Raw genomic sequence first — 17,881 nt, forward strand, 5'->3', positions numbered from 1 at the left:
AATCTCTAGCCAATGGTCTCTAAACCATATCTGTGGATATCATTTTGAATACCTTGGCAATGGTTGGTAAAAATGACATGAAGATAAAGAAAATTATTGGATTTACAGATTTCCCACTTCTGTTCTACATTTAACAAGAACATGTTAATGTCGAAAACACCTAAGAGTGAAGGAATTCTTTATGCATCATAATTGTTGTAGTATATACAGTTTTATTTGTATTCCAGGTATGGGAATTCTCTTGTGGAGCTTTTCAAGTCATTGTTAACTGACATGAAGAGTGAAGGTTTAGTGTTGATCCTGAGAACAGTGGAAATGATGTTGAGAGCTCTTCCATCTGAGGCTGCCACATTGATCCAGCCTCTATTGCCTGGCATAGTCCGAGTTGTTCTGGAGGGAGAACAGTATCCAATGGTTATGTCCATGTACTTGTCTGTCGTGGCCAGGCTTATCTTGTATGCTGAACCAGTATTTAAATGGGCCATCAATCAGGTAGGTGGAGGAGCCTTTCTAATTATGAATAATGTTCAACAAAGATGTAATTGTTAGTACTTGTTGGAAGATCCTACAGAAATGCAGGGTTTATTGGAGTGCTGAATTCCTTAGGAATGATCGTAGGAGCATGCCTTGGCTGGCTGCCTTTCTTATAAGGAGGAAGAAGCCTGTTGATATACAGATAGATGTACTTTCTTTCAGTACTCATGTTTATCAAGAAGAGTGAAATTTGTTGTTAACTTCACTGCTAATCTGCAGGATCTTCAGTTTCCCAACCCCATACCCCCATGGCTAATTAAAAAAAAATAGGGATGACCCTTTATCCACAAGGAGCTAAGATACAAAAGACAACAAGTTGATTTTGGATGGGTGAAGGGTGGGTCTATGCTTTGATTCAGACACCTCCTTTTTAAGGGAGAAAGGGCCATTTGGTATATGTATGTAGGTATGTAATAAGCAGACCAACAAAAAAGTGTGGAAAACCGAAGTGGATAGAATGAACATGAGAGGAAGACCAAGAATGAAGTGACCCAAAGGAATAGTCTCATCATCTTTGTTGTAGATTATGTTGAGGAATGAGGAAGGGTATCACTGTATAATGAAATGATTTCAGTTAAACTAGCATGAGCTGTCAGACCCAGCTGTGGAAATGGTCTCTCATTGCATTGCCTTTGACCAGAGTAATGTAATGAGGGACAGGGATGACTCTTCATGCCCAATGTGGTAAAATTGTGGGGAAGGGTGTGTGTGTGACAAAAACGGTATTGGATGAGCGTGAAATGGGTGTCAGGTGTAATGTTGTAAAAATTTAAATTATCCTAGTTTTTATGTTTAATATACTGTCTTGTACCATTACCTTGAGTATATATTTCCATTTTTGCCTTTCTCCAGTGGTAGTGGGAAGAAAGAATTCTGCCACAGTCATCCCACTTGGGTTGTAAAGGCTGCCACAATGGGACTAGGCATCCTGCTCTCTGTAGCCCTATGGGTACATTCCTGTGAGAGGTCAAGGCATAAGAGGGTCTGGGAGGAGTTTTCCAACCAGAACTCAGAGGTTTGGGTCTTTTAATGTGCTTGGGTGTGGTACAGAGATAGCCAGAATGTTTGTGAGGAAGAAAATGGATGTGCTGGCATTAAGTGAAACTAAATTGAAAGAGAGGGGTGTTTTTGGGTTAAGTATTTACCTAGTTGTGGGAGGGGGTTAGGATTATTTTTGGGCTTTTATGGATCTGGAAAGGGCTTATGACAGGGTGGATAGGGAAGGTGCTGTGGGAGGTGTTGCAGATGTATGGGATGGGAGGAGGGCTGTTAAGAGCAGTCGGGATTTTTTACAAGAGTAGTAGAGTGTGTTGGGATTGGAAGTGGAGAGAGTGAGTGGTTTGAGGTACAGGTGGAACTTTGTCAGGGATGTGTTGTGTCACCCTGGCTGTTCAATTCATACATGGATGGGGTGGTGCGAGAAGTAAATGCAAGGGTGGTGGGTCAGGGATTGGAGATGTTTAAAGAAAATGGAGAAAAGTATGAGATAAGCCAGTTGTTGTTTGCTGATGACACTGCACTTGTAGCAGGATCAGAGGAGGGATTGAGGAAGTTGGTGATGGAGTTTGGGAGGGTGTGCAAGGGGGGGTTGGGGATGGATGTAGGTGAAAGTAAGGTGATGATGTACAAGAGGAGAGGGTGGCAGCAAACTGGAGGTAAGTATTGGGAGAGAGAGACTGGAGGAAGTGGATAATTTTGGATACTTGGGTGTGAATGTGGTGGGAAAGAGAAGTGGAGGTGGTGGGGTGTGGATTGAGAGAAGTGAATGAGTGCCTTGGAAGATTGAAAAGTGTAATGGGAGGTAGACATTTGGGAATGGATGCTAAGAGGAGATTGTATGAAGGAGTGATTGTGCTGACAGCTTTGTGTAGGGCGGAAGTATGAGTATGGAACATAGGAGAGGAAGAGAGGAGGAATTTGATTGTGTTTGAGATGAGGTGCCTGAGAAGTATGATAGGGGTTACTAGGCTGGGGTATTGGCTGCTTTTTATTGTGGCAAAGTAGCATGCAGTTGATACTTTAGGGTCTATATGGGGTGCCCCTACGGACCAGAGCCACACATCATTTTGTCTATGATAGAGGAAAACTCTGTTCATAGAGAAATGACACTTTTATACAACGACTGTCCCTCCGTTATGCTGTCCCCCAACCCCTTGTTGCTGTCCTGTACCATTTTTCTGAGTATTCTTTTTCTTTGGTGGGTGAATTTCCCTGTGGTGGGGGAAAAGAATACTGCCACCAAGTATTCCCACTTGGATCGTAAGAGGCGAGAAGAAAGGGACGGGGATTGGGACTAGGCATCCTTCTCCTTGTAGCCCCACAGGGGACATACCTAAAAGAAAAAGTAAAGGCATAAGAGGGTCTGGGAGTTTTCCGACCAGCACCCTAAGGTTTGGGTCTTTTAATGTGCGTGGATGTGGTACAGATGAGAGTAAAAGGGAAGAGATAGGTAGTATGTTTGTGAGAAGAAAGATGGATGTGTTGGCTTTGAGTGAAACTAAGTTGAAAGGGAAGGGTGTGTGTAAGTTTGGGAATGTAAGTGGGAGGTTATCAGGAGTGAAGAGAAGGGCGAGGGAGGGAAGGGGTGGCTATTCTAGTAAGTGAAGAGATAGGTAAACATGTAGTGGAGTGGAAGGAGGTTTCCTCAAGGATAATGTGGATGAAGGTGAAACTGGGAAAGGAGATGTGGGTCTTTGTAAGTGCATATGGGCCTGGCAGTGAGAAGAGTGTAGAAGAAAGAGAGGCCTTTTGGATAGATTTAAATGAGTGCATAGAGGATTTAGGAAGAAATGTCAATGTAATAGTACTGGGAGACCTTAATGCTAGGGTAGGAAATGGTCTAATTGATGGAGTGGTTGGGAAATATGGAGTTCCAGGAAAGAATCGTAGTGGAGAGTTGATGGTGGAAATGTGTCTAGAAAGAGAGTTGATGATAGCAAATACAGTGTTTCGGAAGAAAGTCAAGCATAAGTACACATGGGAGAGGGTGGTGGATGGAAGGGTGGTAGATAGAGCGTTAATGGATTATGTGGTGTTAAATAGGATTATGATAGGAAGAGTTAAGGATGTACATGTGCTAAGGGGAGAGGGTGGGGGAATATCAGATAATTTTTGGTGGAAGGTAAGTTGAGAGTGGAGGATAGATGGAGAAAGAGGAAAGGGACAAAAGGTAGGGAGTTGCTTAGAGTGAACTCTTTGAATGAAAAGGAGAAGGAGTACAAATAGAAGCTAAAGGAGGAGTGGGAGGGAGTGAAGGATAGAATAGAGCTAGGTGTGGAGGAGGAATGGGGATGGTTCAAGGAGAGCATCACAAAGTGTGCAAAGATGGTGTGTGGAACAAGAAGGACAGGAGGAAATAGAAGGAAGGGTAGTGAATGGTGGGATGAAGAAACAAAGAAGGTTGTAGAAGAGAAGAAGCGAGCTTTCACAGATTGGTTACAAAATAGGATGAGGGAGTCATATGAGAGTAACAAAGAAAAGAAAAGAGAAGTAACACAAAAGGTAAATGTTGCAAAGAGGAGAGCAGATGTGAAATGGGGTAAGAGTATGACAGAAAATTTTGAAAGTAATAAAAAGATGTTTTGGAAAGAAATTAAGAGATGGAAGAGGAGGCAAATCAAGTAGAGAAGAAAAGGTAAAACGTGCAGATGGAGAGATGATAATGGAAGAGAAGGCAGTAAGGGGAAGATGGGCAGAATATTTTAGGGAGTTGCTAAATGTGAAGGAGGATAGGGAGGGAAAGATAGCTGCAGTGGGAAATGCCCAAAAAACATCCTTCCCTTTTCCTATAGCTTTCTCACATATCTGTTTTACCACAAAAATCTGATCTACACTACCTCTACCCATCCTAAATCCAAACTGTTCCTCACCAATTACTCCCTCTGTTCCTCTCCTAATCCTCTCAATCAAGATCCTCCCATAAGCCTTCCCAACTACACTTAACCCCTTCCATACGGTGCCGCATACGTAGGCTGCATGAGGAGCAAGTGCATACGCGAGGCTGCCATATTGGCGTCTTGATTATATTTATTGTAGTTGCCCCTGCGTAATGACATACTCTCTAAACTGTCTTCATCACATTTTCTATGGTTATCAAAATTCACGGGTGAAAGAGAGAACGATCGATATAAGCGGTGACTATATTTTATGATGCGAGTATTATTACGACACATCGTACGTCTGACAGCTTATGCTGCCCGCGAGATTTTGGCCCGGAGTGAAGAGGTTAACAAGCTAATCCCTTTGAAACTACTACATTCACACTTGTGCCCTTTTCCCTTGTAAAGTGGAACTATACAGGCACTCCTCCAGTCTTCAGGCACTCTACCCTCTCTCCAGCAAACATTAACCCCTTCCATACGGTGACGCCTACGTAGACGTCATGAGGAGCAAGTGGGTACGTGAGGATGCCGATGTCGGCATCTTGATTATATTTATTGTAGTCGTACCTGCGTGACCCCCATACTCTGTAAACTGGCTTCATCATATTTTCTATGGTTATCAAAATTCACGGGTGAAAGAGAGAACGATCGATACAGCCGTGAATTTATTTTTTATAATGTGAGTATTATGATGCAACATCGTACGTCTGGCAGCTAATGCTGCCAGCAAGATTTTGGCCCGGAGTGGAGTGGTTAAATAACTTCACCAGCCAGTCCACCATCACTGTACCTCCTTTTTTTAGACATTCTGCATGGCATCCATCCAGACCAGGTGCCTTACCTGCTTTCATCATCTTAACAACTGCCAATTTGTTGTACACAAATGAGAATATGTAGTATTTTTCCTTTTGGTGTCTTAACTCTCATACAAAGGGGATTCTTTTCCTCTGAATAGTTTTCAATGAACATATAATTTTTTAGGCCTAGGTAAAAATCTTGAGGGTGCATAATACTTTTGTATTTAAGCTGTAGAAAAATCATTAGTCTAGACAAAAAAATGTGGCCACAGGAAAGCAAAATGTCCGGCGAAAATCGGGAATATGACTTGTGTCGTTAAATGATAAACAAACAGGTAATTAGTTAATAATAATAAATTGACATATAACTAATAATAAATAAAAATCAAGCAAATAATAATAAACAGACAAATGATAACAAAACAAATAAATAATATAAAATAAATGACAGTCATTACAGCATCTTGCTTAGGTGCTTATCTAAATGATTCTTAAAGCTTCGAACTGAACTACATTGCACTGCCTCTGCAGGAAGTTTATTCCATTCATTAACTACATGGTTGGCAAAGTTGTTTCTACCCACTTCCACATTAAATCTATTTCCTGGCAGTTTGAGACCATTGTTTCTTGTCTAATTCTCATTCATTTTGTCACTTTTGATGTCAATTCCTTTTAGAATCTTAAAGACCTGTATCAAGTCACCTCTGAGTCTACGCTTTTTTGGGGAGAACATATTCATATGTTTTAGTAAATTTTCATACAATTTATTTTTTATATTTGAAATCAGTTTTGTGGCTCGCCTTTGTACTTTTTCCAATCTGTCAACGTCTTCAATAAGATTCGGCGACCATATGGAAACAGCATATTCCAAATGTGGATGAACTAATGATTTATATCACTTGTTAATGAGTGATGGATTTTTGAAGTCAGAATATTGTGCAATCAGTCCTAGAATCTTATTTGCTTTCTCAGAGGCTGAAATACACTGCTTTGATGATTTGAGATTGTTACTGTTAATTATGCTGAGATCCTTTTCATTATCCACTTTTGTTAACGAATTTCCAAATAACTTGTAATTGTACATACATACATATACCAAGGCTTTTTTCCCCCTTACCAGGGGGGTAGCCTAAAAGGACAAGGCACAAAAACATTACCTCCCATTTCATCCCCGAAAACACTCCACACCCCTCCACCCTCCCTCCCATCTTAGCACCTCCTAGATGACGGGTCATCCCTGCACCCTGTCCACTGCACTGGGTCAGAAGCAGTGTCGCAGGACACAGCACATCCACAGCAAGGCCGCTTCATTAAATCGGCGACCCCCCTCTCCATCCCCCCATATAAAGGAGAGGACGGGGAGAAATCCCTTCGGGCTGCGTCAAAAATTTTTGCTCACACACACTACCTCACCCCCATTCCCCCGTCCAATCCACCTCATGCATCACAACATTTTCCATATACAACCATTTTCCATTTACCCCTGTCTTCTGTCCTCTCCCGTCCTTCCTCAACCGGCATTCCCCTCTTCCCCAAAGCCCCCTTCACCCCATCCATCCATCTCATCCTAGGACGTCCCCTCATGTTCACTCCCTCCACATCTGCCTTCCATACCTCTTTTACTAGTCTTCACTCATTCTTTCCATGTGTCCAAACCATCCCAATACTCTTTCATCAACCCTATCTTCCAACTTCTTTTCCACCCCTGTTCTCCTCCTCACTTCCTCATTTCTCATTCTATCTAGCCTAGTAACCCCCATCATACTTCTCAGACACTTCATCTCAAACACATTCAAGTTCCTTCTCTCTTCCTCTCTCATGTTCCATGTTTCTGCTCCATACAGTGCTGTTGGCACAATCACTCCTTCATACAGTCTCCTCTTAGCATCCATTCCCAGATTCCTATTCCTCATTACACTTTTTAATACACCAAGGCATTTACTCGCTTCTCTCAATCTACATTCTACCTCCACCTTCACTCCACCCTTTCCTGCCACATTTGCACCCAAATATCTAAAACTATCCACTTCTTCCAGTTGCGCTCCCTTAATGCTCACTTCCAGATTACTGCCACTTTCACCCCTTGTACATCTCATGACCTTACTTTTACCCACATTTATCTTCAGCTTTCTTCTGTCATCAGCTTCCTCGATCCCTCCTCCGATCCTGCCACAAGCGCAGTGTCGTCCGCAAACAACAGCTGGCTCACCTCCCACTTTTCTCCATTTTCCTTAACCATCTCCAATCCCTGACCCACTACCCTTGCATTGTAATTGTACTTACTGTTATATTTACCTATGTGCATTAATGTATTTGAGATGAGGTGTCTGAGAAGTATGATAGGGGTTACTAGGCTAGATAGAGTGAGAAATGAGGAAGTGAGGAGGAGAACAGGGGTGGAAAAGAAGTTGGAAGATAGGGTTGATGAAAGAGTATTAGGATGGTTTGGACACATAGAAAGAGTGAGTGAAGAAAGACTAGTAAAAGAGGTATGGAAGGCAAATGTGGAGGGAGTGAACATGAAGAGACATCCTAGGATGAGGTGGATGGATGGGGTGAAGGGGGCTTTGGGGAAGAGGGGAATGTCTGTTGAGGAAGGACGGGAGAGGACAGAAGACTGGGGTGAATGGAGAATGGTTGTATATGGATGATGTTGTGATCCCCATTTTCTCCTTTTATGCATGGGGAGACGGAGAGGGGGGGTCGCCGATTTAATGAAGCAGCCTTGCTGTGGATGTGCTGTGTCTTGCAACACTGCTTCTGACCCAGGGCAGTGGACAAGGTGCAGGGATGACCCGTCATCCAGGAGGTGCTAAGATAAGAGGGAGGGTGGAGGAATGTGGAGTGTATTCAGGGATGGAATGGGTGGAAATGATTTTATGCCTTTCCCTTTTTGGCTACCTCCCTTGTAAGGGGGAAAAAGCCGTGGTATATGTATGTATGTATGCATTACCTTGCATTTATTTGTGTTAAATTTCATTAGCCACTTTTCAGACCATTCCTGTAATTTATCTAAATCTTCTTTAATATCTAATTGATTTAAGTGACCGTTTGCCATTCCACACAGTTTTGTATCATCAGCAAGTTTGGAAACAATAGATTTTAGTCCATGGTCTATATCATATATACTATGAATAGAAGTGGTCCAAGAACGAACCCTGAGGAACTCCACTCATAACATTTTTCCATCTAGAGGTTTCTCCATTTAAAACAACTCTGTTTTCAATCATTCAACTATTTACTAGTCCAACTTAATAGGCTACCACTTATTCCATGTGAAGCTAATTTAGTAAGTAGTCTTTTGTGGTGACAGTCTCAAAAGCTTTTGCATAGTCTAGATATATTGTCTCTTTTGACATAATTCGAGATGACTGTATTATAGAATTCGAGTAAGTCATGCAAGAATGTTTCCGTCTGAAACCATGATGGCTATCATTTATCATTTACTTTCTAAATGATGTTTGATAGCATCTCTGATGATAGATTTTGGTGAGGAACAGTGCGGATTTAGGATGGGTAGAGGTTGTGTAGATCAGATTTTTGTGGTAAAACAGATATGTGAGAAAGCTATAGGAAAAGGGAAGGATGTTTTTTTGGCTTTTATGGATCTGGAAAAGGCTTATGACAGGGTAGACTGAAAGGCACTGTGGGAGGTTTTCTGGATATACGGGATAGGAGGAAAGCTTCTAGGAGCTGTCAAGAGTTTTTATGAGAGTAGTAGAGCTTGTGTCAGAATTAGAAATGGAGAGAGTGAGTGGTTCGAGGTAAAGGTGGGACTTCGTCAAGGATGGGTTATGTTGCCCTGGCTGTTCAACTTATACATGGATGGGGTAGTGCGAGAGGTAAATGCAAGGGTAGTGGGTCAGGGATTGGAGATGGTTTAAAAAAAATGGAGAAAAGTGGGAGGTGAGCCAGCTGTTGTTTGAGGATGACACTGCGCTTGTGGCAGGATCGGAGGATTGACTGAGGAAGTTGGTGACAGAGTTTGGGAGAGTGTGTGATAGAAGAAAGCTGAAGATAAATGTGGGTAAAAGTAAGATGATGAGATGTACAAAGGGTGAAAGTGGCAGTACACTGGAAGTGAGCATTAAGGGAGAGCAACCGGAGGAAGTGGATAGTTTTGGATACTTGGGTGCAAATGTGGCAGGAAAAGGTGGAGTGAAGGTGGAGGTAAAATGTAGATTGAGAGAAGTGAGTAAATGGATTGGTGTATTAAAAAGTGTAATGAGGAATAGACATTTGGGAATGGATGCTAAGAGGAGACTGTATGAAGGAGTGATTGTGCCAACAGCACTGTATGGGGCAGAAACATGGAACATTAGAGAGGAAGAGAGAAGTAGTTTGAATGTGTTTGAAATGAGGTGTCTGAGAAGTATGATGGGGGTTACTAGGCAAGATAGAGTGAGAAATGAGGAGGTGAGGAGGAGAACAGGGATGGAAAAGAAGTTGGAAGATAGGGTTGATGAAAGAGTATTGGGATGGTTTGGACACATGGAAAGAATGAGTGAAGAAAGACTAGTAAAAGAGGTATGGAAGGCAGATGTGGAGGGAGTGAACATGAGGGGACATCCTAGGATGAGGTGGATGGATGGGGTGAAGGGGGCTTTGGGGAAGAGGGGAATGTCTGTTGAGGAAGGATGGGAGAGGACAGAAGACAGGGGTGAATGGAAAATGGTTGTATATGGATGATGATGTGATGCATGAGGTGGAATGGGTGGGGGGAGAGTTAGTATGTGTGAGCAAAATTTGACGCAGCCCGAAGGGATTTCTCCCCATCTTCTCCTTTTATGCATGGGGGGACAGAGAGGGGGGGTTGCCAATTTAATGAAGCGGCCTTGCTGTGGATGTGCAGTGGACAAGGTGCAAGGATGACCCCTCATCCAGGAGGTGCTAAGAAAAGGAGGGTGGAGGGGTGTGGAGTGTATTCAGGGATGGAATGGGTGGGAGTGATTTAATGCCTTTTCCTTTTTGGCTACCTCCCTTGTAAGGGGGAAAAAGCCTTGGTATATGTATGTGTACAATGAATAGTATGTTCACACAATAAAAGGATTTTTTTTTTTTTTTTTTTTTTCCAAAAAATATTGATAAGAAATCACAGATCCTGCAAGATTTAGAAAAAAGGAATATTTGCATTTTTGAAGAGATTTCTTTTCTGTTTTTTATGCCACAAGAATTTTTAAAATTGGAGCAATAGAAGTCGAGATAAAAATTTTAACTTTTAAATTTTAGTTTTGAGAAAAATGCATTTTTATGTTGAGGTGACCATGCACAGTACATTAATAACTTTTTTTTTAGAGCAATACTACTATGATTTGTTCCTTACCCTACACCTGATAATGGTCAAGAGGTCAGATTTTCAAGGAAGGTCATTCAGGTCACCTCAGGTCACTTTTATGGGGAAGGTGTGTGGGGAACATCTATGTTGATATAGGCACCTGGTCCCCTTTTGTCTTTTATAATACATAAATGAATGCAGATGTATTCTAAAAGACAGAATACTAATCCCTCAGAGGGGATGGTATCATTGGATGCCACCCAACTCCTTGTTGCCAGGATAGCCCTAATGTACTATGCATCAAAAGCCCCCAGGCTGATAATTTGCAGACTCGGTTTTTCTTGCACTTTTCTTCAGTTTGACTTGGCATGGGGATATTCTGGCCTTGTCCATGATTTTCATTGTCTTTCTTGCCTCAGATGTCGAAGAGAAGTATATATAGTTGATGAATCTGTTCCACACACAAGATGCTAGTAGTGCTGGGTTGAGGTGCCGATTCGTCACTTTGTTCCTTCTTTACTCTATCCCAACGTGATTTCATTTTCTTGGCAAACTGACTCCATGCCATAAACTTATTTTTATGTTTTCCCATTTTTATGTAATGAGAAAAATGCACTAGATAATAACAGAGCACGAAAAAAACACAAAAACACTCGTACGAAAATTTATTTATTTATTTATTTATTTTTTCTACATGCATTTCTCTCTCTGAGTCTAAGTGGTGTTGGTGGAAAACATATCGTACACTACCATACGTACATATATCCACGAAAAAAATTGAATAAAAAAGATGCAGAAGATATAAGAAGAGAAGTCAACAGTATGAATGTAATCAGAGTTAAATCCCCACCACATAAGGTAGTAGACATTTAGACTTTTAAATGTCAAAACAATTTTCTAGTGTCTGGCAGGGTGGTGCAATACGTCCCCACATCCCTCACGATGTCACCTGCTGATTTTATTTTATTTATTTATTTTTTCCAACCGAAAAAATAATTTTCATTGTTAACTATACCTATGCATTTATTTATGTATTTTATTATTATTTACATTATTATGTTTTTTTATTTGTTCATTTATTTATTTATCATTATATATTTTTTTCACATTGGACCTAGATATGTACCAAAAGGTCTCCTGTCGGCATGCTCCACCATTGTAATTCTTTGTAATCTCTACTGTTACGCAAAGAAGGGAGGAGTGGGGGTTAAGGGGTGTGAATAATATTTTGACGCAGCCCAAAGGGATTTCTCCCGGTCTTCTCTTTTTCTACATGAGGGTACTGAGAGGGGTGTCGCCGATTAAGCGAAGTGGGCTTGCTGTGGATGTACTGTGTCTTACTACATTGTTTCTGATCCATAAGGAACTAATATGGGAGGGGCAAGGGATGGGAATGGAATGGGTGGGAATAAGTACATGCCTTTGACTTGTTACTTTCCTTATAAGGAGGAAAAAGCTCTTGGTGTATAAATAGAAGATTGCTATAAACTTTAGTACAAAATTTAGATCCTTAATCATTTTACTTTCTTCAATTTAAGGCTGCCATGGAACTGAAGCAAGATCCAGAGCAGGTGCTGCAGCGGCTCGTAACAGTGTGGTCCGACAATCTGTCCCTTGTGACACCAGAGGAGAGAAAGAAATTGTGTGCATTAGGGCTAGCATATTTAAGTGGCAGTGGTTGGCCACCTGTGTTGAAAGTGTGGGCACAAGCAGTTACTGCTGTGGCTGAAGTTGTATTCGATGTAACATTGGAGGATAGTACTGATGATAAACTGGTAAGTACTGTATATTGAAATGGAGGTGGAGGGTGGGTGTACCTTAGCAGGCTACCTCAATTATTAAAGAAGGGGGCTTTTAGTATATAGATATAGAAATTGAGAATGTTTTTGCTTTTACCTTTTTAATTCCCACAGATGTTTTTGGCAAAGTTGGTTTATCCTCACTGCTTTATTTTAAGGACCTCTTCCTTTCCTCCACTTGAGAATTTATGGAGTGGATGGGAATATCCCATCCCCTAGGGCTGTGTCATTCTCTCATCCATTTACTCTTATCTTTTGAATTCTATTCCTTGTCAACGGTCATTTGTCTTGGATCCAATACCTCCATCACTCCCATCTGTCTACTTCGTTCTTGATCTTCAGTACAAAAACACATTCACAGGTCACAAAACAAGCACTCCAAGACTGACCACCAAATGCCTTGCTCCATCAAATCTTTCCATGCTACAGTCCCACAGAAAGATCCCTCCCCAGAGAATCAAGAACTACACAAGCATGACTGTTCAGGTCATCATCCAGCACTAAGACAGTACCAATTCTGAATAGGCCTGAACACAGAAACTACCCCAGATACAATGATCATACAGAAAATACTGAACACAACATCATAGATTGAACAGACACAGACAGACATACAGACAACCCAATTTCTAACTGGAGTTTATGGGCCAACATTGTGGTCTTCATTGTATTCCTTGGAGCTATACTCGTATGAGAGAAATCCCAGGCAACAGATTTATATATACAATTACCATTGCAGGTGGTTGGTGGTGGACGAGGCGGGTCACCTAGTTCTTATGAGGTTGAAACTGAACATGGTGCAAGAAGCAAGGCCATGGCACAACAGGATCCTGTGCACACCACCAGCCTGCGTGTCTTCCTTGGCCAACAGGTCATGCGCCTGCAGCAGTCCCAGCACCCGCACACTATTAGTACGTTGGCACAGGACCTGGAAGAAGACTGCAAAAAGCTTCTTACAGAGATAACAGCCCAATAATGCTGAGCTCTGAGCTTGAAGTTCTTGGTCAAAGGGGAATAACGGCAGATTTATTCTTCAGATGGTGATTAAGATAAATGTATAATTGTACATGTATAAACAATTCCATACTTCATCATACCATTAATAAATTTAAATTATGCCTGTGAAATCTGTTATGATCTTGCATATCCTACAGCCTTGATTTATTTGCCTCTCCCAGCCATACAGACTGTAAATAAGGAAGTGAATTGACTTGTCTAACCAAGTTTGTTGCTTTTGTGCTTGAAAGGTGTCTTAGAGGATGGATTTGCATGTGATATATACATGTATTTTATAGGTATATGTATATACACAAACACAAGATGGTTAAACATCACAGGACATAAAGTTTTATATTCCTGATCCTTTTTGTTATGTAAGTTTTCCTCCGAAAATGAAGAAATGTTTAAGCCAATGATTAGGTTATGGATTAATGGGGTTTGTATAAGTTATGTTGAATTTAGCTTCAGGATTAAATTGACATAGTACATATCAGATTATCTAATTGTTAGTATGATTCACAACTTTGAAATGTGCAAGTTGGATTTTGTACAGTTGAACTTACTTGACTCTGGAATGATCACTTTGTTAATGAGCTGGATCATCTTTAGCTTGATTGCTTTTTCATGTGTCAATAGGTTAGGCATGTTAAACTAGCATCAAAGAATGGTGGCAGTCAGCACTGGGGGAACAGCAGAACACCAGAGATAAGGCAGGACTTGAGACAGTGTCTTGTGGGAAAATGAAAACGCTAGACATAACGCAAGGTTTGAGGCAGTTTCTTGTGGAAAAATGAAAAGGCAAGATGCAACATTGGGGAGATAAAAATTTCAAGAACATTGGAGAAATGGAAGGATGGTGAAGCTGATGGAATGGAATGATTGATTGATTGATTGATTGATTGATTGATTGATTGATTTATTTATTTTTGTAACTTATTGTCATTAATCCTGAATATATGCTTTGAATATAACAAAAATTTTACCTTTCCTTACTCAAGGATCCATTTGTATAGATATTCTGCCTGGTGGTGTATTAAATGTGAAATTTAATGATTATGTGAATATCATTGACAGAACATAATTTATGTGAATGAAAATACATTCTTGGAAATTATTTGATTCCAAAAACTGGTACTCCAAAAATAGATTTGAGAAGAAAAGATCTTGAGCGTTTAGCAGTGCTTGAACATGTTGTACAGCATGCCACCAGTACATTGTTCTTAAATTTGATGGACAGGGCCTTCTATGTAGTACAGCTTCAATAATGACACAAAATTGCCTTGTATCAAAAGCATACAAGACGAAACCATAAACAAGTCTGTCCACTTGTATCTGGACCACCTCACAAACTCATTGAAATAATATAATAGGACATGATGTAGATGCATGCAATTCATTAAAATTTAAACCATCATTGGATGAGTGTAATATGACGGTTTCATATTACTAACATAATATAAATTTGACACAAGTTTAAAGCTCAGAAGTGATCAATCTAGAAAAATGTAGGGCATTGAGGTTACAATATGAAAATTCTGCTTCCCTGAACCAGGGAATTACTAAATCTTGTATGGCTATCAGTTACCTTTAGCCATATTTTGGAGAGCCAACTGTAATTCCTTAATGGAATAATGTTGTTTTGTTGGTGTCTTACCAACCTTTGACATTTTTTGCAGTTTTTGTATGGATGAATTAGTTATTCAGCTGTTGAAATGGATTGGACTTGAACTATTGATAATGATAATAATGTGTCTCATGTTTGACTGGAAACCCACAACTCCATAATGACCAGCAATATTCCTTGGGGCCTTTCACAGATCTCTGGGAAGAAACATTGGGCTGCTGTGTTGTATTAGTTTGGGTCTGTGTTACTGGTTAGTAAGAGGAGTGGGAACAGTTACCAGCTGTCAGCTCTCCATATATGTAAATGTTGGGGAAGTGGAGTAGCATTTATCACTTGTCAGCTCTCCATATAAGTAAAGGTTTAGGGAAAATAGTTGAGGGAAAAGAGAGGTCTGGGCTCCGTAAACAAGAATGCCATCCTTTCAGGAGTTGAGGGTGTTGATGGGCTTTGAAGACTGGCAGCAGGTAAATAATTCTCTCCAGTGTTTGTCTTATAGAACCACCATTTGCAAGTACCCGTCAATTATTCTTTGATATCATTACCTTTGTAATGGTAAAAGTGTATTGATTACCTGCTTTACCTTGCAAGGTGCCCAGCAGCTTCTCCTACTGAGGACTGTGATATACTGGAATGGGCTCACAATGAGTTATGCATATATTCGGGTTTTACATTTCCAACTTTTCATTTACCTCATAATCCATAAGTAGGATAATTGATATTCTGTTTTACAGTAATTTAAATTGCAGATATGTGTATAACTACAAATGCATTGTATATTTCTAATGAACAATTTAGAAATAGGTTTTGTGATAGCAAAATGGTTACTTTTGGTTTCTTTAGTCCCACTGTAAAATTACAACTCGACATATTTGAATCTGCCATAACTGAAAGATAAGTTTTGGTACTGTTTCTGTGTTGGCCTCTGTATTTTTTCAGTATTATGCAATTGAATGAATTGCATCAAATAATGTGTAATAGTGCCTCAAACGCTGAAACTATTCTAAATCTACATACCATAAAATGTTGGTGAGATATTGATGTGTCACTATTATTTAACCCACTAACTCCCCCACCCCCCTCCTTGAATAGCCAAACCATTTTAGTTGACCTCATCAGTCAACCTTGAGTGAGTGTATTTGGTTCATGTTTGGTGGGATGAAAAGGTGATTGTATTCGTGTTTGGTGCCTGTGCTTCATTATTTCAAACTACTAAACATGGCTAAACTCCAGTGAAAGAAATGCAGATCATGACCAGCTTGATAAAAAGGAGTTTTTGAAGTTGAAGGAGGTGAACTGGTCTGAGTTTTAAATTGGTGTGTGTACATGTTGGGTGGTTTTCTAGGCATACATGTGGGAGATGGATGTGTATATTGGATATTGCAGTGCAGGTATGATTATTTTTTCGGCTTGCAAAATTGTTGCACAGGCATATGAGCGTACATGAACATGGACATGTTTATTGAGGTGAACATGTGAACTTAGTTTTGTTGTGAACTATCAGATGGTGCTATGAATAGTTGCAACTGCCTAGTTGGTAAGATACATATAGTGTAGATATGCACATGGCTAGTATACATGGATTGGAAGATGACTTGTGTAAGGATGTACACAACTGGTAGCATATCTGCATTTGCAGAACTGGACCCTTTGCTAATGGTTTCCCTTGTTCAATTGGTTTTGTTTGGCAATAGGTAGAATGAAATATATAAACAATTATCTTAAACCCTTTGCCTGCCAAGGGTTTCCATAAGTTGAATGAAGTTGGTAGGCAGTTACTCGAATGATATATTAAGGAGGCTGCTGCATGAAGTGGTTAAATATTACAAAGTGATCGGAAAATGTACAATATGTGAGGTTACCCCATCCTTGTTGATTATATGGGGACTACCCATATGTAGATTTTGCAAAGACTAGTAACAGAAATGTTTCTTATTTTGATTTGTGGAGGACCTTGAAGCAAGGTTAGTTACAGATGGGCACCTTGAAGCAAGTAGATGATTTGGAGCTTTTTGTGTGTACGTAGTAATTACACTTCACTCATTTTCTGCATTTTCTTATGCAATTTGTGATCAGAAGAGTGGTTACTTTGAGGAGTTGGCATATTCATTGCTAGAAACACAGCCTACGTATTTTTGTGAAAGCATTGATAGACCTAATAAAGATGATGGTAGACCTAACATGAATGAATATGGAGAATATGAAAATCAGCTTGCATTGGTCAGTACTTACTAACAAAATGATGTTAACTTTTATGAATAATGTTATTCACTTCATTTGCATGCAGGATTTGCTTCATATTCTTGTGTGTGAAGAGTAACTGCACGTCAAAAGCATTGAATAATATAGACTTGGCTAAAAAGAGTTGGCAAAAGATCATTGTGAGAGATGAATATGAACAGTTTTTTCTTCATCCTGTTTATATTTTGGAAATAAATGTCATGGAAAAGGGTTAGATGTGTTTTTGCTCTCTGGTACATACCTTTTATTGATTGTCAAGCATATGTACATTATGATTTTGATTTTTTGTATTCACATATTCTAGCCAGATTTTTTTTTTTTTTTTTAAAGAATTTTTGGGTATTTAGTATTTTGTGTGTTAAGGTATTTATGTAGAACTTTTTTTATTTGTAACTTCATCATACGCAAATTCATAAGAACATTTGCTTAATTTTACTGTACCCATTAATGAATACATGCATCATATTAAAGTATCCTATGGAAACATACATGAAAAATAAAAAATTCTGAAGCACAGTGATTGTGTTTACATTGAACCTGTCTGTTTACAAGATGTTTGTGTATTTTTTCATCTGTGGAAGATGTTCGTGTGTGTAGTTGTCAACCCAATCATCATTTAACACCCAAAATGAAAATTATAGAGGATCAATCTATGTACCACGGGCCTATTCCCTCTTATAAGGTAGGTCACCAGCCAAGGCACACACCCACTCCCATCCACCAACCATTGCTTC

The 17,881-nt window shown here is 39.9% G+C and overlaps 1 protein-coding gene across 1 annotated transcript in view; it reads left to right on the top strand.

The window, feature by feature from the left end:
- Positions 1–17,663, top strand: part of Impbeta11 (importin beta11) — a 57,973-nt gene extending 40,310 nt beyond the window's left edge. The window contains exons 7-9 of the mRNA XM_076191740.1: positions 228–492; positions 12,026–12,262; positions 13,026–17,663. Coding sequence (XP_076047855.1) covers positions 228–492; positions 12,026–12,262; positions 13,026–13,262 — 739 coding nt within the window. The 3' untranslated portion in view covers positions 13,263–17,663. The remainder of the gene's footprint in view (positions 1–227; positions 493–12,025; positions 12,263–13,025) is intronic.
- Positions 17,664–17,881: the final 218 nt, after the last annotated feature.

The sequence above is a fragment of the Oratosquilla oratoria genome, chromosome 10 (genome assembly GCF_046742065.1).
Source record: "Oratosquilla oratoria isolate Oo_2021 chromosome 10, ASM4674206v1, whole genome shotgun sequence".
In the NCBI taxonomy this organism is placed as follows: domain Eukaryota; kingdom Metazoa; phylum Arthropoda; class Malacostraca; order Stomatopoda; family Squillidae; genus Oratosquilla; species Oratosquilla oratoria.